The 21,108-nt window shown below is 39.5% G+C and overlaps 1 protein-coding gene across 2 annotated transcripts in view; it reads right to left on the reverse strand.

Moving 5' to 3' along the window:
* Tspan12 (tetraspanin 12) overlaps positions 1-21,108 on the reverse strand; it is a 77,781-nt gene that overhangs the window by 14,783 nt on the left and 41,890 nt on the right. For both annotated transcript variants that reach the window (XM_004658581.2, XM_045159901.1), the window contains 3 exons: positions 18,777-18,851; positions 16,019-16,126; positions 11,554-11,697 (listed from right to left, as the gene is read on the reverse strand). In XM_004658581.2, the coding sequence (XP_004658638.1) occupies positions 11,554-11,697; positions 16,019-16,126; positions 18,777-18,851 (327 nt within the window). The remainder of the gene's footprint in view (positions 1-11,553; positions 11,698-16,018; positions 16,127-18,776; positions 18,852-21,108) is intronic.

Raw genomic sequence — 21,108 nt, forward strand, 5'->3', positions numbered from 1 at the left:
CATGTGTGGTTGCTGCTTCAACACTGTGGTCACAGGAAGGAGAAAACAGAACTAGAAGAACAGCCAAGCTATAATGCTCCAAGAATCATCCGCAGTGCCAGGAAGACCTCCCACAACCTCCATAAACAGCATCATATGCTAAGGACAGGTCTTCAAACACATGAGCTTCCTGGAGCCATTTCAAATTCAACCATAATATTCTTCCCCTCGTGCATAGCTAACTGATAATGAAACTTGTATTCAGTCTAACACCTACTCTCCATAGCTTTAATAGTCCAAATAGTGTTCAAAAGTCCAAACTCACTACTTAGACACAAGGTAACTTCTTAATTGTGAGCATATATACGTTAAATTAAATTAAAAGCACATCCAATATACAATGGCACAGAGTGCACATTTGCACTCCAAAAGGAAGGGATGGGGACACAGCAGAAAAGAAGAAACCAAAGAAAGACCAAAACCCAACCAAAACAGACATTCAAGTCACTTGGTGGTATTAATTAAGGATCAATGGATTGAGGAAACTTCACCCCTTATGACCCTATCATTTACAACACATACAGGTGATTTCTTGGACCAATTCCACTCAGTGCCTATAGCTTTCCATAGCAAAGATCACATGTTTCTGGATTCTCCAACATCCTACATTGTGCCTGCCCTCACCAGCTTGTTTTCTGTAACTATAGTGCAAGTCTCTATGACTCCATCAAAACCAACATCATGTGGATGACATCTAATTCTGTTGTCAGCTCAAGGTACAACCTGGTCCCCTTGCAAGATGGCTCGACAGCATCTAAGTGGCTGAAACTGGGAAAGCTTTTCCCTAGGTGATAAATCTCAGCATACTTGCAGGACTACCTGCATGATACTCCTTTTTAAAATAAAAATCTGGGCTGGAGAGATGGCTTAGCGGTTAAGCACTTGCCTGTGAAGCCTACGGACCCTGGTTCGAGGCTCGGTTCCCCAGGACCTACATTAGCCAGATGCACAAGGGGGCGCACGCATCTGGAGTTCGTTTGCAGTGGCTGGAGGCCCTGGCGCGCCCGTTCTCAATCTCTCTCTCTCTCTCTATCTATCTATCTCTTTCTCTTTCTCTGTCACTCTCAAATAAATTAATAAAAATGAACAAAAGAACTTAAAAAAAAATCTTTCTGCTGGGTCTTCAGTTTTATAATCTGGAAGCTACAATGAGTGGAGTCTTGACCTCAAGGTACCTTTCTGATTGTCCCAGTGCAGAGCTCATGATCTCTAAAATACTGGTAAAACACAGTTGTTTGTTTTTCAGAAGATAACCCAAGTGGCCTCTAGTCCAATTCCCAAAAGTGTCTTTGAAAGCTCATAAGCTGGCCTTCACTGCCTGATTTCTCTCAGCATGTTAGCCTTCAAAACTCCCTCCAAATTAGCCCATTAATTTTTGTTCATTGCCTGCTAGTTCTTTTCAACCCCAGAATTTAAAACTCTTGCATAATCCTCTCACAAACCAACTGAAACTCCCAATAACCATATGGTCCTAGTTATCACAGCAAAAAACACACGTCTCAGTACCAACTTTCAGTATCAATTCTATCTCTATATGTCTATATTTCTATACCTCATCTCTGACAAAATGCCTGACAGAAGCAATTTAAGGGAGGGGAGATTGATGCTGGCTCACAGTTTCAGCAGGTCCATTACTATGAGGAAGGCCCCACCAGCTGGAGCTGCTTGACATTTAGTAGCAGGAGTGTGTGGCTTCTTGGACATCATGGTCTACCAGGAAATAGAGAACAGGTACAGAAGAAAGACTAAACTATAATCCCTCAGTAAACCTCTTCCTCCAGTCAGGCCTCACAACCTCTCAAAATGGTGCCACCAGCTGGGGATTAGGTTCAAATACATGAGCCTGAGGGAGACATTTAGATTCAAGTTACAACGTGTATGGAGGCCCTGCTGCAATTAGACATGCTCCTTCCCAGTCCTTCTTCTTCTTCCCAGAGCTGGCACTGAAAGAAAACAGGACCAATTCAGAAAGATGGGTACTTTAAAAGGCCAAGTTATGCCACCACCTCTGTCCCTGAATTAACTCAGGCCTCAGAGATGACAGGAAAATTAAATAAGCTCAGAGGTCCAGGAAAGGGAAACACCACCCAGCTTAGTCCAAGCTACTGCATTAGCCTTTGCCTTAAGTGTCACTCCCAAGTCCCTATCTCAGGCTGAGGTGTCTTTTGAGCTCCACGTTGCCTACTAGGTTTGTACACATTGGATATCAAAAACCACCTTAAACCCAGCATTTCGAACACAGAACTAATAGAATCCAACCATCCTCCTCAATCAGAAGCTTCTTTATCAGAAATCCAAAACCATTGGTTACTTACAAATCTCCTTCCTAATTCCCTGCCTCAAGATCCTCACCTCACCTCCCACCCATCTCAATCTTAACAATAACAGCACCATGGTATTTAAGGACAAATCTAAAATTATCACTGTGTGACATACTTTTTCAGGTTTTAAGACCAGTGCATTTTTTGAGAACAAAAGTTCCAAGTTTCTTCTACTGAAGTACAACAGGAAGGGTTGTCTTTTGGAACAGTAAATAGAGAAGAGGACTCTCACAGTGGAACTATGTCAAGAGTGTGAAAGAAAAGAACAATGCATTTGTATGGCTGAAGCAAAACTGGCAGAACAGTTCTAGACATGATTAGATCAAGGCAAGGCTAAAGATAAAGCCCTCCAATGCACACAAGCAAGTTCAAACTTGTCCTGCAGGGCTTTCAGGGATAAAACAGATCACAGCATCAAGATGGTCAACCTGATCACGCTGATATCATTTAGGAGATAATGAAGTTAGCAGAAAGGCAAGAGGAGGCATCTGTGACTTGATAAAAAGAAGCCTAAGAACAGAACTCATGGGGATATTTCTTCTGACTAATCACCGAGCCTGAAAAGCTACCCACTGATTATTCTGGGCAGGCGGCTCCGACTCGTGTTTACCTGGCAGCAGCTTCATTATTCCTAACAAAGAACCCCAGGACTACTCAGTCCTAAACCTTCCTTTCAGAAAATGCCTCAAATTCTGGAAGATGGTTGCCTTTTCATATGGCGATTACTCACAGAGTTCAGCATATAATCCTTGGAGGACATACAGGGCTTTTCACAACCCAGCCCCTGCCCTGTATATCACTAGGACATGGCCATCCTCACAGCCTGTGCCCCCATGGTACTCACTTGCTTTCAGCTCTAACCTTGCATCAGTACTTGGTGTGGAATGACCTTTTCAGCCACCCGCCAGAAAAATGCTTTCTGCAATTGCTTAACACCTTCTTATCCTTTAAGATTAAAGGGGCATATGACACTACCACCCGGGTGTGCTCTCACTGTACATCTCAACCATAAAGGCAATGGCAAATAAAGATCGCCTACGCCATACCAGCTCTGGTATGTACCTCCACTTCACCAGTATCGAATTCCTTATTTCCTAGCCACTGAAGTGGCAATTCTATGAAGACTTAAGCCAACGTCATGTTGATTAACTAGCCAGTATCTGACAAAAGGTCTGAGATATTACCTCTTCCTGCCTTTGGTTTCTTTTAATTTTTGTCCCTGATTCCAGTTATTTCAGACGTGCCATAACAACCTAAGAGAAAGGTGACCTGGGTGAAAATAATTGAGCCTATAACTAGGTGCAGCTTCATAGGTCAAACCTTACTCCCAATGACAGTGTTCGGTACCTAAAACAATTTGCTGTATCTCTACTTCTGGTTCAGAAATTCTGAGGCAAAATTTATAATAGGATATTGTGAGTTGAAAAAGTCATAAAATAAAAGTTACTTCCTTCAGCCAAAGCACTGGCTAATGCTAGGAATAAGTTAGATGCTAACAGAATATTAACAAGGAAGTACAGAGCGCTGAGATATTGCTCACAAAAAAAAGAAGAGAAAAAATGTTAAGCATAATAAAGAATGTATGTTGGTGGGATGGTCTAAATGAAAAATATCTCCCATAATTTCAAGTGTTTGTGAAAAAGCCTCCTATTTGGACCACAGCTGATGGAGCCTTGCTGGAGAAGGTGTGTCACAGGGGCAGACCTCGATTACTGGTCCAGACCCCTGATCTCACTTTGCCATTGTGACAAGATGTGAAGTTCTGCCTGCTTGTTACACCACACTTCCCCCACTATGTTGAAAGTATCCCTCAAAACCATAAGCCAGAATAAATCCTTTCCTTCCATTACTGCTTCTGGTGGGTGTTTTGTCCCGCAATGAGGAGGTAAGTACTACAGATGCTCACAAACAGTTGTCAGGCACAGCAGGATAGCAAAGAGAAGACAGGGCTGTACACCATCAGAATGATGATAGAGGGGCTGAATTCAGGACACTAGGCTTATTCTGCTCACAAGACTATAATAAGAGAATGAACAACTCAAGCAGGACTCAGCCCTGATAAAGTTTGTCATTGTAGCCAAACTCTACTCTGTTGCCCCAATTATTTTCAACTACATCCTAACTTTTGGACTTCTATGTCCATATGCGCTCTCCAATTTTAACAAGAATTTCTCTATTATCTCCCAGTCCCCATTCTTCATGTCAGTCACCTTTGATACGTAATCAGCTTCCTCATCTCCCTCTACCCCTGTGACAGTGTGATTATACTGGCCTGCCAGCGGCAAGCATTATGGGAGGTCCTTGGTTATAAGTCCCCACTAGTCTATGCTCTGTTTCACATGCACTCATATTCAGCTGAGTCTCCAAGGCCCCACAAGTCCATACTCTATTTTCCATATTCTAATGTTCACCCTAAGTAAAGTCCCCACTAGTCTATGATGCTTTACTTGCAGAGTGCCACGCACATGTCACCATCCAGTTTCTTTGTTTTGAAATCCAGGACACAGAAAGCATCATATCTCTCATTTCCATACTCCCTTCCCCTTCCTGCCTCCTTTATTTATAGACAGAGTAAAAGAAGAAATAAATTACCACCCAAAGAATCATGTGTGGCTTATGACAGCATGATTTGTTGCAAAGAAAATTGCCAAGAGTATTTGAAATCCTGACCCAACACATGGAATACAGGAAGCCTAGCAGTCTGAAGGGAAAGTGTCCCAAGTGTTCACAGCTGTGTGCAAGGTGTCTCCCTGTCCGGAAGCTCTGAAAGTATTACTTTTCTGAAGAAGCAGTCAATAAATTTTAGCAGGAGCCTTTCTAATAACCACACACAAAAAAATGTGTCCCTGGGGGTACATTTTGCTTGGTTTTCTGTCCCTTGGCTTAACAATTTGAGTAAGTCCATTTGAAGTAAGGTGGTTGTGAACCTGTTTATTTCCATCTATTTTCCTTGAGGTGGTCCACAGAGGTACCTTTCAATCCTTTGAAGGGCCTGTTTATGCTGTTTCCCATCTGAGATAAAAACTGTAACAATCCTCCAAAACCAAGTCCCCAGAAGAACCAAAGAAAGTAATGGCTGCTACTCACTGATCAAATGCACACAAAATACTGAAAATAACTCTGGTAGTATATTTCTCTTTGAAGTCAGTAGTAGATACCCTCAGGTCACTGAGATGAACTTGCAAATCAGGCACAGTTATGGAGGAAGGGATATTTATTGAAGCTTATAGATCCTGGGGAAGTTCCATAATGGCAAAAGAAGCTGACCCTCTTTCCCAGGTCCAAGCAGAGAGAGAAAAACCCACAAACCATCAAACCCAGTACATGAAAGCACACTTTAGGAACTCCAGACAAAGCTCAGGCACTTCACATATCTTTAGACTGTAATTCTAAATCCACCCCTACACCTTAGGGCTGGACTGTAGTATCTACCCATAGTGGCCCTCTTCCAGCCAGGTGGCTGCAGATCTAAATTACAAGCTTTAAGAAAACCCTAAATATATTCGGGAGCATCCATTCAAACTACCACATTCCACCCCATCCCTCAGTATGAGCACCTCATGTTGTATATTATCAAATTCAAAGGTCTCCATAGTCTTTATCGATTTTAGATTGTTCCAAAGTCCTAAATCTTATCTGAGATTTAAAATTGTTTCTTAGCTGTGAGTGCTGTAAAGCCAAAGAAATTATATACTTTCAACATATAAAGACACAGAGTAAATGTTTTCAACTGTTATACAGCATAGCAAGGAGAAACTGGAACAATGAAAAATCAATAACTATGAAGCAAACCTCAAACACCTGCAGTTCAAATCCAATATCATAACCAGTGACTGGAAGTCTCCAGATTTTCTAGCTCCACCCCTCCAGCTGGGCTGAGTACCCACGAGAAACATGCATCCCTAGCCAACAGCCTTCATGGTAGCCCTTGCACAGTCCTAGTATATCCAAACATCCTTGGATCTCCACTGCAAACTATGGTCCATCTTTCAATGGCTTTGCCAGCCTCTTTCTTAGGGTCATTAGGCTGTCTATATGCTGCACCTCAGCAGTAGATCCTGGCACTATTGTATGCAGTTTATGACTACTCCATACATTTTTCATTTTTCTGAAATTAATACCAGGTGTACAGGACACAGCCATATTCTTAATTCATAGATAAAATAAATCCTAACCTTGAAAATCAGGTTTCTTCTCCAGTCAATGTTTTTCCAAAAGAGTTTGCATGTCTATCATAATCTTTCCTCAGGCATCCTTTCCATTGTTTCAATTTAAAGTGGTTGGACCATCTTCCTTCCAAATGCTAATATATTTGACAATAGCAGCTTCATTAACCTAAAACCAGACTCTATGCCAGTAACTTTTAAACTTGCCTAAATTTTCCAACTTAAAAATCTTAAATTTCTTAGTCCCATATCTTTAGCCAAGAATATCAGTCCATTATAAATTTAATCTTGATTAGTCACTGGGCCTGAGCAGCAGAATGAAGCCAGCCGTTATATTAGTAGCCCAGTTCCAACAATGTTCTCTGCAGTCTTTCTTTGCCCTTAGAAAGTTCACATGCCAAGCCTTCAAGTTCATCTTCCAAGCCTCCACGCACAATTCTCTCTGCACTTAGCATTTTCAAATTCTCATCAGAATAGTCCATAATACTTGCCTTACCACTCCAGAAGGCATATTCAGTTGCAAGTACCAAGTCCATGTCCATTCCTTCAAAACAAAAGTTCCAAAAGAGCAAAATCCTCATGGTCAGGTTCATCTCAGCCTACTCCTAGGTACCAATTCTGTAGTAGACAATCTCAGGTTGCTGAGATGAACTTACAAGCCAGGCACAGTTATGGAGGAAGGGATATTTATTGAAGCTTACACATCCAGGGGAAGTTCTGTAATGGTAGAAGAAGCTGACCTGCTTTCACAGGTCCAAGCAGAGAGAAAAAGCCACAAGCCACCAATATATGCAAACACACTTTAGGAATTCCAGACGAAGCTCAGGCACTATGCGCATCATTAGACTGGAATTCCAGATCCACCCCCGACACCTTAGGGCTGGACCCCAAGACCCGTCCATAGTGACATCTCCTCCAGCCAGGTGGCTACAGATCTAAATTACCAACTTTGAGAAAATTCTGGATATATTTGCAGTCTTCAAATGCGTACTACCACCTGTGTTTTCTATAACTGTCTTGTTGTTGTTAAATGTCTGTATCACTAACCCAAATAAATGTTATAGGAAAGAGTTTCATCACCAACATTCTTCACTCTGTCCCCAGTATGTAAAATGCAAGACACAAATGCAAAAACGTTTTGAGTGAATGAATGTACAGGGCCAAACGAGAGTCAGAGATAGTCTCATTTGGTATTACTAAGCCTATACGTTGATCCAGTTGTGCATTTAGCTGGTTAAGGGTGTTGGAGGAACTGCGTGCCAATCGCGACAACACGTCTGACGGGGTATTTCTACAATGTGCAGTTGTCTGCTGTATTTCTGCTCTATCATTTTTTATAGGTTTCAAAATGTGTCATAAAATATTACTGGGTCAGGGACCAGTGAGGCCACCAGATGGTTGAGAATGATTGATTTCCTTGATTTCAGAATCCTGTAGAAAGATTGCAGGAAGAAAACCAGTTCTTATTTCTAAGCTTACAGAATATAAAAGATAAAGGGACCTTGAACTTCATCTAGTACTGATTCACTTTTAATTTAAAAACCTATTCTACACCACCAGTGACAAGGCTATCTGACCTTGACTTTAATATTTTTAGTGATGAGGCACTCACTATTCTATAAGATAACCTGTCTCCCAATTGGACAGATTTTGATGAGCAAGGTATTCCTTCTATTGATTCAAAATTTCCTTCCTGTAACTTCTGGCCTTTGAGCAACAGTAAGGACCTCTGGTTTCTCTTCTGAATTATGAACTTGGAAGTATTTGAAGGTACCTAAAATATTTCCCCTTAGTATTCTCAACTTCAAAAAAAATAAAAGTCCTAAATCCTTCCAGCCCTTACTCACTCAATTCTCCTTTTAAACCCTCATCTTTTAATGTGTCATCTCAGTACATGCTATAATTAGGAAATATATATTATCTACAGTAAAGTAGAATTAAGTCTGTCTAAATTTCCTCCTTTATCAATTTTTTGAGATAGGGTCTCATATATTCTAAGATGAGGATGACACTGATCTCCTGATCCACCTGCCTGTACCTCCTGAGTGCTTGGACAGCAGCTGTGTGCCACCACACCTGGTGGTCAGTCCCAGTGCATTATGCAGACTAGGCAAGCACTGTACTGGCTGAGCTACATCTCCTGCACAAGTCTTACATTTTTAAAATTTTTATTTGTTAGAGACACAGAGAGGGAGGGGAAGAGTAAGAATGAGAGAGAGAGAGAGAGAGAGAGAGAGAGAGAGAGAGAGAGAGAGAGGGAATGGACATATGGGAATTCTAGGGCCTCTAGCCACTGCAACAAACTCCAGATGCCAACATGTGCACCCGGCTTACATGGGACCTGGAGAATCGAACTTGGGTCCTTAGGCTTCACAGACATGTACCTTAACTGCTCAGCCATTTCTCTGGCCCCCAAGTCTTACTTTTAATTGTGGATTTCATTGCATTCATGTCATAAAGCTACTAAATTATCTACTCTTGTAAGCCAACTATGCATATAATCATGTTCTGTATCCTTATTAAAACCAGCATCAGTTATTGATTATAAAATGTAAAAGCAGATTGCTCTAACATAATGAGCCATCTACTGGATCAGAGATCTGGGTCTAAAACTAAATTATAACTGACAATACTAGCTGACTATTGGAAGTATTCTAATAAGACACATTATTTATCCATACAAAATAAGTTGTTAATAATAATAATGAAAACATTAAAATATATATTGAAAATATTCATAGTCATGCATGGTGGCATATACCTTTAATCCCAGCACTCAGGGATGCAGAGGTAAAAGGACTGCTGTGAGTTCAAGGCCAACCTGAGACTACAGAGTGAGTTCCAGGTCAGCCTGAGCTATAGTGAAAGCCTACCTCAATAATAATAGTTCAAAAGAATCTGGATTACCCATTTGTACATGTGGCTTCTTTCAAGCTTTCATTTATAGGTGTCCTAAAGGGAAAATAGCCCATTATAATGTAATATTAGTGAACATCACCTAAGCCATACTAATAAAAGTGAATTTTATTTTCACTAAAGGAAAATTATGTTAAATATTAAATTCAGTGCATTTCAGCTAGGTAAAACAAAAGGGAAATGTGATTGTCCATAATCAGGCATGGAAGGAAAAGTGAACACAGACTTATGCTTTGCTATTCTCATGATTTCAGTAATAGTCACCATCCTATCAGCAGCACTAAGACAAAAAGTGTATCACAGTGCTATAGCCCAATGGTTTTCATATTAACATGTGAGTTCTCAAATCAACCAATGGGTAAACCTTACATGAGAAAAGAAGATGCTTCAATTTACATACTTAACTGCAATCCGCTTATTCTTTGAATGGCTCACAGGAAATTATAAATGTCTGCAGTTGACTGAATTTCACACTTTCTCAGAAATGGCACATACTGTGGTCTAAAGCAAGGCACACACATGCCTCTGATTTTTGTGAAGACTGTCTAGCCCAAATCTTCCATGTGTGTAGACACAGAGAAGAGAGCACATGAGGATGGAGACACAGGTCAGGTCAAGTCTCTAGTGAGTTCATAGCAAACCACGAGAAGCAGGGGTGTCACGGATTCAACCTCAGAATGAATCAACTTTGCTGTCACACTGAACTTGAATTTTCACCTCCAGAACTATGAAACAATTCATTTCTGCTGCTGTTTAATTAGCTTACAATATAGTGGTATATCTTTGTAAATGACTTTGGAAGCCAGCCTACAAAATTTTTTGAATCACCAAATTTGTAGGAAATAAATGTATATTCTCTTAACGGTAATCCAATTGATGAACAAAAACATGCATATCTTGAATCCTGAGATGTCTCATTAATACACCCATATTGTATGTGCACGTTATGTTCATACTGTATTATGCACAAGGCAAGTAGATGCTCTATATTAAGCCAGAGGTTTGCACAGTGCTCTGTAAGAGTATTAGAATGAAGATGAATTTGTGAGTGGTCCTACCCCTTCAGCCTAAGACACTTCCTTACAGCCACTGACACTGAGTTTCCACCTTGTACCAAGACCACCCAATAAAACTTTGTGAGTGATGCCCAGTACAAGAGCAGCTACACTCACAGTGTTGAACACTGGAAATGGAGCCGGTACAGCTGACAAAATAAAATTTCATCTTAATTATGTAACTTGGTTTTAATAGAAATAAGCACATGTAGCTATTGGCTACTGTACTGGACAGTGCAATTATAAATTTTTAATTTGAAAATAGTTATTTTACTGCTAACAGCCTAGAAAGAGCAACAAAATGGAAATATAGGAAAAATTCTGAGAAGACGTGACTAATGATTCAGCTAGACCCTTCCAAAGTATACAATATTCATAAGTAATTCATACAATAATGATAATTTTGGTCACAGGATTTTTTTTTTTTTTTTTTTGCAGTAGGGTCTCGTTCTAGCCCAGACTGATCTGGAATTAACTATGTACTTTCAAGCTGGTCTAGAACTCATAGCAATCCTCCTGCCTCTGCCTTCCCACTGCTGGGATTAAGGGCGTGCCACCATGCCCGGCAGGGTGACTGTTTCCGATCCCAGAGAATTAAAAACTTCATTCAGCAAACTAAAGAGGACATTACCAGTTTTAGTCAGCAGGGGGAACTGAAGAGCAGGACATAATATTTTTTTCAGGCGTTTTCCTTCCCCCACATCTGTGGAGGCCCTTAAACATATATATTCTACCCAGGAACTCCAAACCCTGCGCTTCCCAATATCCAGTTAGCTACATAATCTGCATGCTGTTGTTTTCAAAGGACCCCCAAGAGGGTGTAACAGAATTTAGCTCTAGGCAATACTTTAAATTCAATTAATGATAAAACTTGTTTTTTTTTTTTCCTACTTACCTTTGTTAAAATGTGATTAGTGTTGATTTTTTCCCACTGTATTTTCCTGTTTCTCCACATGTCAAAGAAAATGTTAAGGCCTTTTGACTTTACACAGAAAAGTACAGTTTAGTCAGCATAATGCTAATTTTTGAAGGTTATTTTAAGAAGTTTGGCCTTACCTCTTGATAAAGGTCACTGAGATCTTGCTGGTGGGCCTGCTTGGAACATCCTGGAAATTCCCTAACACAGCAGGAATCTGGAGGCCAGTCCATCTCTGTCATTTCCAGCCAGTCAGTAAAATACACCACTCCACAGCACTTGAACTGAAAAAAATTACTGGTTATAGTCAGAAGCTACTTTAAAAAAAAATTCATTGGAGGTTAAACATTAGATTTCTTAAATTTTTGTACTAAGAACTAAATTCACTTATCATCTAATGATGTAAGTTCATTCTGTGTTGATGACAGAAATGCCACAAAAGGGCACAAAGGCTAACCATTCCACCCTGGGACAATTCCACACAAAAATGTCACCAAAGCATATAAAACAAATCAGTATGACTCTCTAATTCAAAGATCCTATCCTCTCAATATGACCAAAATAGTGAGCAATTCAACATATCCACTAACCAATCTAACAACTGAATATTGAATAATCAATTTGTTCATCACCTAGTTGCTAGTTTAACTGATGAACATATTCAACTCTTGTATAAAGGTTGCTATAATCTCTAGAGAAATACTTGTTGACCAAAGCTCCCATCATAAAAGTGACTAGTCTTAGATTCCTTAAGCAGTAAAATTTTCCAAAAAAACCTGTAAAATAAACATAGGTTTAGCCAACTAATTTTCACTAAACAAAATGAGGTTCTTGACATAAACACACATCTTCTCATAATAATCTCAAAAAAAAAAAAAATCCTGTGCCTCTGAGTTAAATAAAGTTGTATTTAAGTGATATTTTCTTCTTAAACTACACTTTGTCACATTTCACCACATATTAGCAAAAACAAAAAAATCTTTGATAAAGGTTTAGAAACACTGAGTCTAAACATGTACAGATTGGTTTCAGAAAAATTAACTCTGATGAATAGTTTTTCGCTCTTCAATAAAGGTGAAGCATCTATCCATATAGCTCGGAGTATGGGCAGTCACGGAAGAGTCTGCCAAAAGTGGCTGGCTATGCAAATTATATAGCCCAGGAGACCAGTCTGAGTTCAAGATTAACACTGAATCATAAAATAGCACAATCCAACACCAATTCACAGTCTAACCAAAATGAACTTGGAAGAATTCTAAATTACTCATGGAAAACCAACAATGAAAACACAAAAACATACTTTGTGCCTTCTCACAACCTAATATTTTGTTTTAAAGAAAAAGAAACACCTTAGAAGTACATTGATTATAATCACAGAAAGTTACAAACATAGGCTGGAGAGATGGCTTGGCGGTTAAGCACTTGTCTGTGAAGCCCAAGGACCCCAGTTCGAGACTCGGTTCCCCAGGACCCACGTTAGTCATATGTACAAGGGGGAGCACGCGTCTGGAGTTTGTTTGCAGTGACTGGAAGCCCTGGCGTGCCCATTCTTTCTCTTTCTCTCTCTCTTTCTCTCTTCCTCTTTCTCTCAGTGTCACTCTCAAATAAATAAATAAATAATTTTGTAAAAAAATTAAAAAAAGAAAGTTACAAACATTACCCTCCAACATTATGAGAAAATTTTAAAATCTTTTCTGTATTCTCCTAAAAACCATGGATGCACCATAAGCATCATAAACTCCAACAAGTTCTAAGAGTCATGAGTGTAACACAAACATCACAGTGTCAAACATAACCTGACATCACATATTTTAACTAATTCATTGAGTAGCCTTAAAAAAAAAAAAACACATATAATGAAAAAACTTCACTTTCCAAAAACAAAAACTACAGCATTTATAAGTCTTTTTAAATCCTTAGGTCAAATAAAGCCTGATTCCCTCGTCTCCTCATGACGTGTGTGCTTCCTGTGTAGACGGTGCAAGGACAGTTTCTGAAGTGCTGAACTCCATCCAGTGGAACAGCCCATTTATTTGGCTTTGTCAGAAAATGAGATATTTCGCAAAAAATAAAGGTTTTTTCATATGCTCAGTGCCAAAAACTTTTAATAGGACACTGAAACATTACTCTCTTTTATAGTGGTGTCATGTTTCTTCAATAGAAGGTAGTACATTTGGAAGGAAATATTCCTTGAACATCCTTTAAGGTGACCTGAACATTATACCATCACATGACTATGGCCCCATCTCTTTGCCAATCTCCTTGAACAGTGCGCTGTAAGAGAGCTTACTCCTGCTCACACTATGTTAGGCTCTAGAAAAACACAGTACAGTCACCACCGGATGGGTGAAGTCACTTCCCAAGGTCAGAGGTCAGTATGCAGCAGTCAGTAGACTTCAAAGCTGATGTACCAACCAATACATTTCAAAAACCAGGTGTAAAAAAAAGACATTAGGGCTGGAGAGATGGCTTAGAGGTTAAGGCACTTGCCTACAAAGCCTAAGGACACAGGTTCAATTCTCCAGGACCAACATTAGCCAGATAAACAAGACAGTGCATGTGTCTAGAATTTGTTCACAGTGGCAAGAGGCCCAGAAGCCTATTCTCTCTCTCTCTCTCTCTCTCTCTCTCTCTCTCATTCTCTTTCTTTTACCCATAAATAAACAAATTATTTTTAAAAAACAACCAATTTTTTAAGACATTAACTAAATGTCACTAAGGATTTCAGTGATATGAATATCACCAATGTCAGTTAAGGTCCACACACAGTGAATGAGAGGGCAGGAAAGTGAAAATCCTGACAAGATGACTTTTTCATGTGATTGATTTTGGAAGTTAGGTGTCTTCTACTGACTTGCCTTCCTCACCTAAATTTGTACACTGAAATTGCATCACCAAGCAGTTCAGAATATAGCTATATTTGGAGATAGGCTTTATTATAGTAGAAATCAACTGAAAATAAGCCATTAGAGTAGGCCTACAGAAGATGGGGGAAAGCAAAAGAAGAAGATGGCCATCTCCAAGCCAATGAGAGGACCCCAAAGGAAACCAACATTTCCAACACCCTATTTTGAACTTCTAGCATCCAAAACATTGAACAAGCGTTGGTACAAAGCCTCCCAAACTGAGATGTTCTGCTATGGAAGTCCTAGCAGACTGATATATAAAGGTTTGAAAAGCTAAGGATATCCCTTTCATGTGAAAGCCTTATGATAGTATGAAGAAAGGAACTTACCATGCACCGTGTGTAAGAGTAGCTGCACTCATGTGCAGTGCTTGTAAACTGTCCATCAACCAGGGCCCACATCAGGGGGAGGGAGAAACAATTCACTGCTTTATAATTTGATTTATCACAGTCTACATCTCAGAAATTCCAGAAAGTAAAGAAGTCTGGTTGCTTCTGCCCAGGACAGTAGCTGAGCACAGCTTACTTGAAGACCCCAGTGCTTTCCTTGTGTTTCCTGTATTGTTTTTAATACAGTTATACAGTAAACAAACAGAGGCAGGAAGCATTGAAGTAAACAGGAACTCTGTGTTACAATGATAATTTCATCACCTCAACAATTATAACACAAAGGGACAGATTTGGAGATTGAACTGGACTTGAACTTTTGCCATGCCCATACGCAGGGTAGCAAGGAGCTGGGTTGGATAAGATACTCATGCTCATGGCCCGGAGCCAAGATAAATGAAAGGGGACTGACATTCGTGGTCATGTGGGAATGCCACTTCAATCACAAGGAAGTTGCTGGGAAGAAGCTGGCTTGTAGCAGGAGCAATGGTTTATTTCAAGTCACCAACTATTAAGCATCTAAAAACCAGTCCCCATTCAGATAACTGCATGTGGTGCTATAAAACAGTTAGGGAAGAAAACTTAACCAGATGTGGGCTCTGTAACATTACCATTGATAGGCACAAGCTAAAGAGATCACTTCAAGGATGTGAAGACTTTTATGATGGCTATGTTACAGGTGAGTAAACTGAGGCTTATGAGGTTAGTGACAGAAACTTGCATAAGAGTGAGCAGCAGAGCCAGGTGGGGTGGCACACACCTTTAGTCCCAGCACTCAGGAAGCCACCCTGAGACTACATAATGAATTCCAGGTCATCCTGAGCTACAGTGAGACCCTACCTCAAGAAACCAAAAAAACAAACAAACAAATAAAAAGAATGAACAGTAGAGTGAGGATTTAAACCATGGTCATTCTGATGAGAAGAATTATGTCCTTAGTGATCCTTAGTGATATTCATAGTAAGTTCCCAATGAGAATAACCTTTTAGAACATGAAAATTATGTTAGAAATACAGGTGCCTCTAAGCATAGTGAGAAAAATATCTCACATGAAAAACTTCAGAGTAGTTGAACAAAATGGCCTTTAAATAAGCACAGATGAATCATGTGAAATGAAGGGGAAAGATACTCATGTTCAAAGAAGCGGTGCTCACAAGCACTTCAAGTATTTCAAGACAAAATGCACCAGTGCAAATGTAGTCACAGGCTTAAGTTTTCAGTGAAGAAACAGTTATCAAAACCAGCACTTCAGACATCTATTTTAAAACTGTTCCACTTATTCTAGACTCTACCTCAGGAATGACAGCACTTACCTCTCTCTGAAAAAAATTCCAAGCATGAGTAAGCCACCGATACCTAGGGATACCATAATTTGTCATTCTGGCTTTCAAAGTGATCATATCTGACCACTGTACTGGAACCTGGAGGTAAAAATCAAAATATCAACACACTAACATGGTCAGCTAAACACAGACTCACACAGGTCAAACACACACAGACACACACACACACACACACACACACACACACACACACACACAATGTACTACATTTGACAATTGCATATTTGCTTGTAGCCTAAATTGAGCACAAGTCAACCCATGTGAAATTCAAAACAGGCATAAGGATTAACAAGTATCTGAAAAGAAATTGGGGAGAGGTGTACATATAAGGCTCCAAAACTCAAGATTAGGATGATTTTTAAATCTCATAAAATGTAGTAATATCAATAGAAATAGTTTAAAAATTCTTGGCTGCAAATTTCTTTCTTTGTTTTCTCATTAGAATTTTTTGTTGTTGCTGTTGTTGTTTACTACTTGCAAATATGCAATACAGAAGAAAATAGCCAAACATCTGGGTACAGAGTTCTGTTACCCAAATAACAGGCTCGTTGGTACGCATTCTTCATATGGTTGAACTAGGTCCACAGAACTAACCAAAGTTCATGCTTCCAACTACAAATTATCATTACCTCATATCCTTATAGCAAAAAATAAATAAATAAATGGAAGTAAAATAAATTCTCAAGACATGTGTAGTCTGAAACAATATCACTGACAGATGTTAACTAAAGAGGAAACAACGACCAGGAGGTAAGCAGGTAGAAACAACAAAAATAATGAGGAAACGGGCTGATGTCAAATCTCTTGATTTAGTTAACAGAATGATCTTAAAAAAAAAAAAAAAAAAAAAAAAAAAAAAAGGTTTTACTTTCCAAAACAAACGCAGGCTGTTTCTGCACTGTGACTACCATTAATCTGAGAGAAAATGTGGCAAGGAAACAGAGGAGACCATTGAGGCTCTGGCACAAGCTGCTGGGATCTGGCTCCACACAGGGACAGCAAAACACAAAGCCTGTTCTATGTAGATGCTGGGTCCTGCGAAATTTGGCAGATAATAAACTTTAATGGCACTTTTCTTTCACACTGTCATTAATGCAGAAGCAATAAAAAATGTAGAATGAGTACTTTAAAAAAAAAAAAAAAGACTGCTTTTCCACATCTCACTTTCAAACAGTCCTTCCTTACTCTATCCTGGTGACATAACAGGAAAGATTTACACAAGCAAAACGATGCATGATTGATTGCAACTAAAATGGCAACCTGCCCCACAGTGCCCCACAAGGCAGAAACCATCTGCAGACTGTCCTTAGTAGACCACAGCATTTAAACAAGTGTAAGCTCCATTCATCTTCCTTGTGCTTCTTATAATCATATTGGAATCAAAACATTCCCTTTCAGACATGATAAATAGATTTATTTTAAACTTGCTAGAACTTTGGAGATTTATCATGTATCAGTAAGACTGTACATTCTACTTTTAAAATATACAGGAAGCAGGCTAGGGAGATGGTTCAGTGGTTAAAGGCACTTGCTTGTAAAGCCTGCCAGCCCAGGTTCCATTCCCCAATACCTACACAAAGCCAGATGCACAAAGTGACAAAGTGGCACATGAGTATGGAGTTCATTCACATTGGCAAGAGGTCCTGGCATACCCATTCTCTGGCTCTCTTTCTCTCTGTCTCTCTCTATTTCCCTGTCTCTCTCTCTTCTCTCTCTTTCTCCCTCTGTCTCAAATATAAAATACTTAAAATAAAATATATAAAATATACAGAAAGAGTAGGTTACAATGGCTCATTACTGTAGTCCAAATACTCAGGAGACCGAGGCATAAAGATTGCTATGTACTTGAGGCTAGCCTGGTTTACACAGTGAGCTCTAGGCAAGTCTGAGATATAAAATGAGACCCAGCCTGAAAGAAAAATATCTATATAAAGAGACACTTAAATCTCTTAATTCCCAAGCACAGCCAGAAGCTGCAGTCAAAGGATCAAGAATGAATGATAAGATTTACTCTTCTGTTGCTTGGATAATATGGGGCATGAATTTCTTATTTTTAAATAGAAAACTTAGCAGAAATAATCACTTATTACTAAAACAAGAAAAAACTGAAGCCCTTACTGCTTTGTCATTGTCCTAAGTATACAAAGTTTCTAAGGATGACACAAAAAATGTGATTTCAAAGAAAGCAAGAGAATCTATTTATATGGGCAATTTTGCTTTGATCAAAGTCCTTAACTTTATGTTAAGCTAGCTGGAGCTTTCCCTGACTTTTCAACTCTTCATAGATTCTCTCTTCTTCCTGTGAACAGTACCCTGCAAGCAGGAATGTCTGTCTGCAGGGACAAGCAGGACAGTCCTTAGCCCATGGAAACAATAGGGACATGCAGGCTGTTCTCTGACTTCTACCCACATGCTATGGCATACCCATGCCTTCATTCACACACATGAACATACACACTTCACTCACACATATTTTAAAACAGAATCTATGGGATTAAATTACATAGCACAGTTTACCAAATTAAATACTACAAGTTTATGATTTGGAATGTGCTTTTGACACAGGAAATAAAGAGTTATTTTTCAAAAGTAACTGAAAATGTTCATTTGCATCACATGCATGAACAGGTACAGTGACAGCCCTGCACCAGGTCCTCTCTGGGATCTGACTTGAGAGGATGGCCTGGACATCGCTCTATATCATGATGACATTCCACTCTCAACTCACCATAAGTTCCTGCTCGTATGTCCAAACACCGCAAGCCAGTTCTATGCAGAAGATTACCAGTAAACTTCCAAAATACTGCAGCAAAACAAAAGCAGTCCATTAGTATAAACTCAAATCATGTATGGGCATCAGGGACAGATTACTCTTCATTCAGTCTAGGTTTGCCTAGTCAACACCACCACCAACTCCAATTTTCAAGAAAATTTCAGATAATTTAGAAACACTCTGCAGGTAACATTCAATGTCTTCAATATGTGGGCCATATTTTTAATTAGCTCTTGGGAATAAATATTTTCTAAGCTCCCATACCTTTATTAGGGTAAATAAGAATTTAAGTGGGCTGAAGAGATGGCTTAGCAATTAAGGCACTTGCCTTCAGAGCCAAAGGACTCAGGTTCTATTCCGTAGGACCCACGTTAGCAAGATGCACAAGGGGGTACATGCATCTGGAGTTCATTTGCAGTGGCTGGAGGCCCTGGAGTCCCCAATTCTCTCTCTCTTTCTCTCCCTGTGTCTTTCTCTCTCAAAATAAAATAAATAAATAAATAAATATTTTAAAAAATATTTTAAAAAGAATTTAAGTGGTACAGGTCAATAAATTACAATTAAGTTCTCTGAGAAATGGCACCTAGTTCCTCTCAAAGTGGATCGGATGAGGTCAACAAGGTCAGAGCTCTCCTATGAGTATATTTTCCTTCAGTTTTCTAGGCACAGCTCTCCTTGACTTCTCCGAGAAGAACAAGAAAGAACAAAATCCCTACTACTGAGGACAATTTAAAATATACATTAAGGACTAGAGAGATAGCTCAGCTGTTAAAGTGCTTGCCTGCAAAGCTGAACAACCTGTATTCAATCCCCCAGTACCCACATAGAGCCAGAAAAAGTGGCACATACATCTGGAGTTTGTTTGCAGGGGCTAGAGGCCTTGGTTCACCCATTCTCTCTGTTAGTTTCTCTTCTCTTTATCTGTCTCTGCTTGCAAATGAAAAATTAAAACACACACACACACATATAAACACACACACATTATATATATATATATATATATATATATAATAATATATGTGTATGTAGTTTCTATTATGGGAAAGGTACTTGGGATTATAAAAGAACACCAGAAGTACTAAGAAGGTATGCATAAGTAAATAAGTAAGTATGCTAAATGCAACCTCAAAATCAGAAGTGGGCTGGAGAGAGCTTAGCAGTAAAGGTGCTTGCCTGCAAAACCAGAGGACCCAGGTTGAATTCCCCTGTGCCCTCGTAAGCTAGATGCACAAGGTGGCATGTGTATCTGGAGTTTGTCTGCAGTAGCTGGAGGCCCTGGTGTGCCCATTCTCTATAGCTGCCTCTCCCTCTGTTTCCTGCCCCCTTCCTTCAGATGAATAAAAATATATATTTAAAAAAATCAGAAGTGAAGAGAAAGAGTCTGGATTCCTGGGAAATACACAAAGAGCAATTCAGGATCCTAAGCAGCGATGAAACCTGGAACAAAGTTTAGACACTAACTTGCAAATCAGTAAGAAAGAATAGTTTCAAGCAATGTAACAGAAGACACTGAGCTGACTGGATTCAGATATTGTGGGGCAATGATGAATCTCCCCAAAGTAGCAGAATCAGGAACAGTAAACATTTGTTTGGAAAAAGATGTGCACTTTCTTTGCATGACAACACAATGTGTGTTTAGCTATGGGAATATCAATTCTGAGCTCAGACACGTGAGGGTGAAGCTGGAAATTATTATATTAATTAGAAGCAAAAGAAATAACTTCTGAGTGTCCTGTTACCAAAAGCTTTCACAATCACTCTAGAATCTTGTGAAACAGAAGGACTGCCCCATTTCAGAAATGAGGAAATTAATGTAAAAAGTGAGTTAATATGACTTAGAAGTATGTATAGTAGGTTTCAGAATGGGTCAATTCAACAGCACTCTGGGTACCCTTCGTTCACAATACTCAGCTGCAGAGGGAACATGACAGAAGCCAATGAAAGTGAAGAAGAATGGCTGGACACACTCTTCAGAAATGCCTGCAGGAACAGCAACCTCACATCAGGAAGCTCAGAAATCCACATCATTTGCAGTATGGAGTTGGGTGTGGCTCATGGAAGGTTCTGATCATCAATAACTCTTCACGGAATGAAGCTCTGTGAAGAGTACAACCCTCATCATGTTCTTCATATGCTAAGTGACCAATACATATTTGTTCCATCAAAGAAGAACTGAAAACAAGGGAGAATGACTTGATAGTCAGTTACTGGGAATCCCTTGAACCATGATCTGGAAGGGCCTCTCAATAAACATGACCTTTGGGAAGAGGAGGAAGGACTAGAGAGA

This window comes from Jaculus jaculus, chromosome 10, assembly GCF_020740685.1.
Source record: "Jaculus jaculus isolate mJacJac1 chromosome 10, mJacJac1.mat.Y.cur, whole genome shotgun sequence".
NCBI lineage: Eukaryota > Metazoa > Chordata > Mammalia > Rodentia > Dipodidae > Jaculus > Jaculus jaculus.